At 45.9% G+C, this 7,640-nt stretch overlaps 1 protein-coding gene across 3 annotated transcripts in view; it reads right to left on the bottom strand.

Annotated features, from left to right (window-relative positions):
- Positions 1–307: 307 nt before the first annotated feature.
- The window catches only part of LOC139536154 (serine/threonine-protein kinase WNK2-like), a 77,334-nt gene continuing 70,001 nt past the window's right edge, over positions 308–7,640 (bottom strand). For 2 of the 3 annotated variants that reach the window (XR_011667264.1, XR_011667265.1), the window contains exons 22-26: positions 7,241–7,640; positions 6,892–7,118; positions 6,314–6,538; positions 3,668–5,749; positions 3,327–3,403 (exon numbers count right to left, since the gene is read on the bottom strand). The exon at positions 7,241–7,640 is cut by the window's right edge and continues 532 nt beyond it. Coding sequence is in view for 1 of the 3 variants with exons in the window: in XM_071336392.1 (XP_071192493.1) it covers positions 2,362–2,685; positions 3,060–3,403; positions 3,668–3,712; positions 5,651–5,749; positions 6,314–6,538; positions 6,892–7,118; positions 7,241–7,640 (1,664 nt within the window). In the remaining 2 variants the exon portion in view is untranslated. Of the gene's footprint in view, positions 2,686–3,059; positions 3,404–3,667; positions 5,750–6,313; positions 6,539–6,891; positions 7,119–7,240 lie in introns of those variants that run through there. The other variant, XM_071336392.1, reaches the window with a different exon arrangement.

Genomic DNA, 7,640 nt, shown 5'->3' with positions numbered 1-7,640 from the left:
ACTTCTCTGTCATCAACCCAGAGCACTACAGGAGTTACTGTGTCCTTATGATCCTTATGATACAGATTATCACTGATTTTACAACAATGATGAAACTCCTTATTGAACATTATTACTTTTTATAACCATACATAAACCCAAAAGATACAGTATGACATGTGTATCCCAATAGGTATAGCATTGTCTTTATAGTAGTCTACTTGCTTAGGTCCTGCAATAAATCACATATCATACCTGCCTCTAACATCCATATATGTCATACGTTACTGTGTACATCTAATGCATTAACCCACCAAAACCATACAGAGCTCTTTAAGGTAAATGACTCAAACCTACAGTGAGGCATACTGTAGGAGAAATCACCTATAGCCTGCTTCAGTACAGTATGAAACATCCACTGTTTATTGCATGGTGTTAATCAAATCAAATCAAATTGTATTTGTCACATGCTTCATAAACAACAGGTGTGGACTAACAATGAAATTATTACTCACTTAATGACAGCCAAGTAACACTAGTTATCACCCAGAGAATGCTAAGGTCTGACTCTCCACCTTTTATCCTGTGCAAGCTTCAGAGTGTGTGTTCATGCAGGTTGTGGTAAGTGTTGAGAAAAATTGTGTAGCTATTGCTTTGTACAAGCTTCTGGACAAAGGGACCAACATAGCTTCAGTCCCCTGTGTGAATCTTACAGTGCTAAAGGAGATACTTTACCATCTGTTATTATAATATTCACAAAACAACCAATAACATGGTCATGCTCCCAACATTCTAAATTGGCAACCTAAAACTAACCAACCAGTTTCTTTCCCTAAATACAACATTCATAAGTGAATCACACAAATGTATGTAGTACCTCTGAAGGCTGAACCATACACATGACCACATTATCCTATCTTATCTCAAATGGCCTCATGCTCGTCTCCAGAGTTCATTGAAACTACTGTTCAAGGCACTTTAAGTTCAAGTTCTTCCACATTTCTTCAGACTATTTCAAGCACTTGTGTTGTACGCATTTCAATGAAGTTTGAGGAAGCTGAAATATATTACAACATAAATAGCAGAGTAATAAAGCAGAGGGTCATGGTAACCAGATAATCCAGGCTTGTAACCAGGGGTACCAGGCTTTTAACTAGGGGCTCAGGCTGGTAACTAGGGCGACACAGCTGGTAACCAGAGTGACCAGGCTGGTAACCAGGATGACACAGCTGGTAAACAGGGTGACAAGGCTGGTAACCAGGGTGACCAGGCTGGTAACCAGTGTGACAAGGCTTCACAGTGATGGCAAGATGGTGAATGGCTCTCTGCTGAGTTAAGACAGAGCCCTGCAGCACCTAATGTACACACGCTCACACAAAAACACACAGGGGTTACTGTATATACATACACATACTGTACACACATATGGGTAATTTACACACAAACATGAACAATTTATGTACAAAGACATACAGTATGAATGAATAATATACAAATAGATAATGTAAATACACAAAAGCTTTATACACAAAGAAACGAATGGATTATGCACATACACCTTATTTATATACACTACAGCACATTCTCACAGGTGATAAGATAGACATATGTCCCTTATGTACATAAATATGAGGTATGTCAATTGAGGTATGTCAATTGAGGTTGATAATGTCACACACATTGATAACAGCATACGCTGAGTGTACAATACATTAAGAACGTTCCATGTTCTTTCCATGACATAGACTGACCAGGTGAATCCAGGTGAAAGTTATGATCCCTTATTGATGTCACTTGTTAAATCCACTTCAATCAGTGTAGATAAAGGGGAGAACAGGTTAAAAAATATTGTTAAGACTTGAGACTATTGAGACATGGATTGTGTATGTGTGCCATTCAGAGGGTGAATGGGCAAGGCAAAATATTTAAGTGCCTTTGAATGGGATATGGTAGTATGTGCCAGGCACACCGGTCTATGTCAAGAACTGCAACGCTACTGGGTTTTTCACCCTCAACAGTTTTCCGTGTTTATCAAGAATGGTCCGCCACCCAAAGGACATCCAGCCAACTTGACACAACTGTGTCAACATGGGCCAGCATCCCTGTCAACATGGGCCAGCATCCCTGTGGAACGCTTTCGACACTTTGTAGAGTCCATGCCCCAACGATTTTAGGCTGTTCTTAGGGCAAAAGGTGGGGGGCAACTCAATAGTAGGAAGGTGTTCTTAATGTTTTGTACACTCAGTGTGTATACAAATACTTATTATATACATAGATGCTGGTTAAATAGAAACAGTTTACATTGTGGTAAGGGAAGACTAGAGCTCTAACTACATATAACTAATTTTGGAAATATAGTTGGAAGACATGGTGCTACAGAGGTTAGAGATTCCTGGGTTTGGGGTCGGGTGGTTCGTAGGGTGGACCAGGGATGGTGGTGCCCCAGGTTGGGGGCACGGCAGGTAAAGCAAACACCCCTGAACTCAAGGGGGACAGCAGCTCAGGCCAAAGGCTTACACAGAGGGGCGAGAGCAGCAGCCCCCCAAACAGGTCTGGGCCTGAATGGGCCAGCACGTAGCCAGGATGGAACCCTGCCTGTCTCGGGGAGCTGGTCTTCATCACTGAGCCCAGGGCCTGGTTGTCAATCATCGGCCATGACAGGGGGAGCTGGGGGCCTTCAGAGCCAGGGGCTGTCCTGGCAGGTGCCTTAAGAGAAATATATGGAGGTGAGCTTTCAGTCACCACAGACTTTCACCTTGACTGTACCAGACCTGACTTCAAATAGTATTTGTTTTCTTTTAAATACAATAAACATTTGATTAAGTCTGCCTGCAGTGCCAGCTGGCAGCGTCTGCACTTGTAGGACTATTCCATCGGTTCTATTGTGCCAAACATGCTCGATCAAGTGCAGTTAAATAATTTCATCATTTTATAGAAAACAAACACGATTTGAACCCAGGCCTAAACTATACACACGCTATCCCCACAAACACAAAACATACATTACATTTAGCTACACCACTACTAAATAATGGATAATACATAAACTCACATACATACCGTATCGAACAACTACTCACATCTGGAGCGCTGAACAGTCTGTCTCTTGTTCTGGGCCCCCTGGGGTCCTCGTTCCAAAGTGGTTGCCCACTGAGGCTGAGGGAGCTGGTCCGCGGGCGCCGGGCGACACCCAGGGCCTCCATGGTCCAATCATCCACTATCCTGTGAGGGGAGTCTGTGAAGGACTCTGTGTAGGAGCCCATGTAGGTGCCGGTGTAGGTGCCTGTCTTGTTGTTGCTGTTGTTGGCCTGGGCTTGGGCCAACCCTGCTACTGGCTGGTGGGGAGGAGGGGTAGAGCTGGCTGTCTGTTGTTGGGGAGGCTGGGTGGATGCACCTGTGCCTGGGCCTGGGCCTGCTCCAGTCCCTGGGAGATGGACATGCTGTTCAGACCCTGCCTCAAGTTCAAACTAGCTCTGTTGCTAAAGCATGTTATTTTAACTAAATGTAGCTACCATGAACATTAGATGGACAATCCTGTTTATAAAATGCATTCTATCTAATAAAATGTGCTTATGATAACAACTTTGGGGATGGAAAACAGGGTAGAGGAGTAGCTACAATAAATACATAATACACATAGATTGGGGTTTTCTAAATGGCTAATGTCTTTGCTGCAAGTTATTCTTACCCCTTCCACGTTCTTTTCCAAGGCAGAGTCGTTTCAGAGTTGACCCTAGGGGACAACAGAGTTAGGACTCCATGCAGCATGAAGACATAAACACGCAGATGTATGTCTACAAACATACAGACACGCTGCTGCACAGAGCTGCTCAATGGCCATATGCAACATTAACACATACAGTACATAACACTGTGGGAAAGCATGGTTCAGTCAACTATCTGAATACTGATGGACAAGGCCAATCATGCAGTCACTCCAGAAGTGAGCTACAGAACTGTAAGAGGAGAGAGAGAGAGAGAGAGAGAGAGAGAGAGAGAGAGAGAGAGAGAGAGAGAGAGAGAGAGAGAGAGAGAGAGAGAGAGAGAGAGAGAGAGAGAGAGAGAGAGAGAGAGAGAGAGAGAGAGAGAGAGAGAGAGAGAGAGAGAGAGAGAGAGAGAGAGAGATCCTAACCAACAGGGCGCAACATAACAGTGGCTGTGTGTAGACAGTGCAGACGGGGTCCACTATGTAGGACTGCAGGGGCAGAGACAGGGATACATTGAGAGGATCTGTGCCGAGCAGACAGGCAGGAGAGGAGAGTAAGAGTGAGCTGAGCACACAGTGCTGCTGCAGTGCATCACTATACTGTACATGCACTACTCATCAGCCAAGCACAACAGACAGAGAGAAACATTTAACTAGCTCAGAGAGACACAGAGGATAAGGTGGGATGAGGAGATGAAGAGATGAGCGATAGGAGTGAGACAGTAAAGAGAAGGAGATGAAGAGATGAGGGATAGGAGTGAGACAGTAAAGAGAAGGAGATGAAGAGATGAGGGATAGGAGTGAGACAGTAAAGAGAAGGAGATGAAGAGATGAGGGATAGGAGTGAGACAGTAAAGAGAAGGAGATGAAGAGATGAGGGATAGGAGTGAGACAGTAAAGAGAAGGAGATGAACCGATGAGGGATAGGAGTGAGACAGTAAAGAGGAGGAGATGAACAGATGAGGGATAGGAGTGAGACAGTAAAGAGAAGGAGATGAAGAGATGAGGGATAGGAGTGAGACAGTAAAGAGGAGGAGATGAACAGATGAGGGATAGGAGTGAGACAGTAAAGAGAATGAGATAAAGAGATGAGGGATAGGAGTGAGACAGTAAAGAGAAGGAGATAAGGGATAGGAGTGAAACAGTGAAGAGAAGGAGATGAAGAGATGAGGGATAGGAGTGAGACAGTAAAGAGGAGGAGATGAACAGATGAGGGATAGGAGTGAGACAGTAAAGAGAAGGAGATGAAGAGATGAGGGATAGGAGTGAGACAGTAAAGAGGAGGAGATAAACAGATGAGGGATAGGAGTGAGACAGTAAAGAGAATGAGATAAAGAGATGAGGGATAGGAGTGAGACAGTAAAGAGGAGGAGATGAACAGATGAGGGATAGGAGTGAGACAGTAAAGAGAAGGAGATGAAGAGATGAGGGATAGGAGTGAGACAGTAAAGAGGAGGAGATGAACAGATGAGGGATAGGAGTGAGACAGTAAAGAGGAGGAGATGAACAGATGAGGGATAGGAGTGAGACAGTAAAGAGAAGGAGATGAAGAGATGAGGGATAGGAGTGAGACAGTAAAGAGGAGGAGATGAACAGATGAGGGATAGGAGTGAGACAGTAAAGAGAAGGAGATGAAGAGATGAGGGATAGGAGTGAGACAGTAAAGAGGAGGAGATGAACAGATGAGGGATAGGAGTGAGACAGTAAAGAGGAGGAGATGAACAGATGAGGGATAGGAGTGAGACAGTAAAGAGAAGGAGATGAAGAGATGAGGGATAGGAGTGAGACAGTGAAGAGGAGAACCAAGGAAGATAAAAGAAGAGGACATGAGAAGAGGAGAAAAGAGGAGGAGAGGAAGGAGAGCAGTGCAGGAGGACAAGGAGCAGAGTGAGTGGTGGAGCGATGGAGGAGAGGAGGAGGAGAGGAAGGAGAGCAGTGCAGGAGAGGAGAGGAGGTGATACAAACAGATAGACAGAGACACAGGCCCACTGAGGAATCTAGCGCGTGGTTTGCTACTGGATTTATAGGTCACTCTCTCTGGTGGTGGAGGGTAAGACGGCCAGCCTGTGGAGAAGAGGAGGAGAGGAGGAGGAGAGGAAACACAGGACACCAGGGTAAGAAGAGCACACAGCTCTGGACAGAACACACATTAGAGATGGGTTTGAACAACAAACCATGTCAGAACCATAAAGGTTAAAGGCTGCAGATGCCTGATTAAGGTCGATGTGACCGAAACGTTGCACCATCCTACTTCCGTTTTGATCCTCCTCTGTACCTGTGATAAGACTTTACATGTCCCATAATTTGCTAAGGCATCCCATTGCAGTCCTTACTCTAAACATGAGAATGACCCAGAAGCTGTATCTGTAGCTTGCCACTTCAGTGACATTACTGTAAAAAAATGGATAGTTAGGGTTGCAAAATTCTGCACCTTTTCCCAAAAATCCCAGGTTTTCCCGAAATCCCGGTTGGAATATTTACTCAGGACGGAAAATAAGCAGGAAATCTGGAATCCTCCGAACAGGAGTTTTGGAAAACCTGGTAATTTTGGGAAAGTTACCAGAATTTTGTAATCCTAGTGATAATGTTCTCCATTTGCATGACTGGGATGTGTAGTTTGTAGGTCACCTTGGCCTGGTGAAGCTTGTGGTCCTGTCCTCTCTCCATGTAGTCCAGCTCCAGCGTAAATGTTGTCTGAAGAGAGGGAACCCTTGAGGGAGCAGGGCTGCTTGGTCTGGACGGGTTCAGAGGTGGAGGTGAACGTATCCAAGTGACTGGTACCTGAACGTGCTCGTCTTTCTGACTCTACTGGAGCTTTGGCTGTAGACCCATTCAGACTGACTGTAGGCTCACCTGCACAGACAGACCAACTTAAATATTATACACAGAAACCTGCACAGAGAGACATTATGTCCATCACAAATGACACCCTATTCCCTATTAACTGTACTACTTTTGATCAGGGCCCATATAGGACTCTGGTCAAAAGTAGTGCACAAAATAGGGAATATGTTGCCATTTGGACATAGACATACACATTATTACAACTTAGTCCTGCTACTCCATTCAAATTATGACAGTTACCTTGCCTGACACAAGAGGACCTGTCTGCCTTAAATCATGCAGACAAGCCTGTTTCACTCCCTTCCAGAAGAATCTTTCAAATCATCTTTCAGAAGTGACTGGTTTTGGTGCCTTGTACTCACTGGTTTTGCCAGAGTCGCTGGTTTTGGTGGTGACATGCCTCAGCTGTTGTACCAGAGGACTGAGGAGTTTTCCAGCCTTCAGTTTGTGCTTGTGCTTGCTCCTCCGCTTGGGGGGAACTGTGTGAGAGAGACCCAGGGAGGGTGAGGTGGCTTTACCCAGCCTGCGGTACAGCAGCTCTATCTCCCCTCTGTGGTGCGCCTGCAGCTCCGAGAGCTCCTTTAAATGTCTGGGTGGAGGAGATGGAGGGAGTGGAGAGAAGGGTTTTAGTTAAAGGGTAAGTTGACTTACTCAGATGATGCTCTTCTAGACTCAGACACACCCACACACACAAACACACAGCTGACTTACTTCTCCCTGAGTCTGGTCAGCTCTCTCTTCATATCCGAGTCCTCTATCTCAGAGTCATTATCACTGCTGACATAGGCCGAGCCATGCACGCCCCCCTGCCGGCTCAGCGAATCAGAGCTCTGCACACTACTACTACGGCCTGAACGGCGCAGGAAAGCCACCGCTCTCTTCATGAGGTCACTTCCTCTACGCTCCCCTGAGCGACCGTGGCGTGAGGGTGTGGCCGGGGCCAGCTTGGCCGGACTACTCTCCGCCCCCGAGTCCGAGGACAAGAAGCGCGCGTGAGCGTGGACTGTAACATCAACAGACACGGAGGTGGATGTGGAGGCGTGTGGCAACGACCCCCGTTTGGCCATGGCGGGGGGTGTATCAAGGTAGAAGTCTGGCGGGGCGGAGTAGC

The sequence above is a fragment of the Salvelinus alpinus genome, chromosome 12 (assembly GCF_045679555.1).
Source record: "Salvelinus alpinus chromosome 12, SLU_Salpinus.1, whole genome shotgun sequence".
Lineage (NCBI taxonomy): Eukaryota > Metazoa > Chordata > Actinopteri > Salmoniformes > Salmonidae > Salvelinus > Salvelinus alpinus.
Note: the sequence above shows the minus strand (reverse complement) of the source record. Positions and strands in the feature narration are given on the sequence as shown.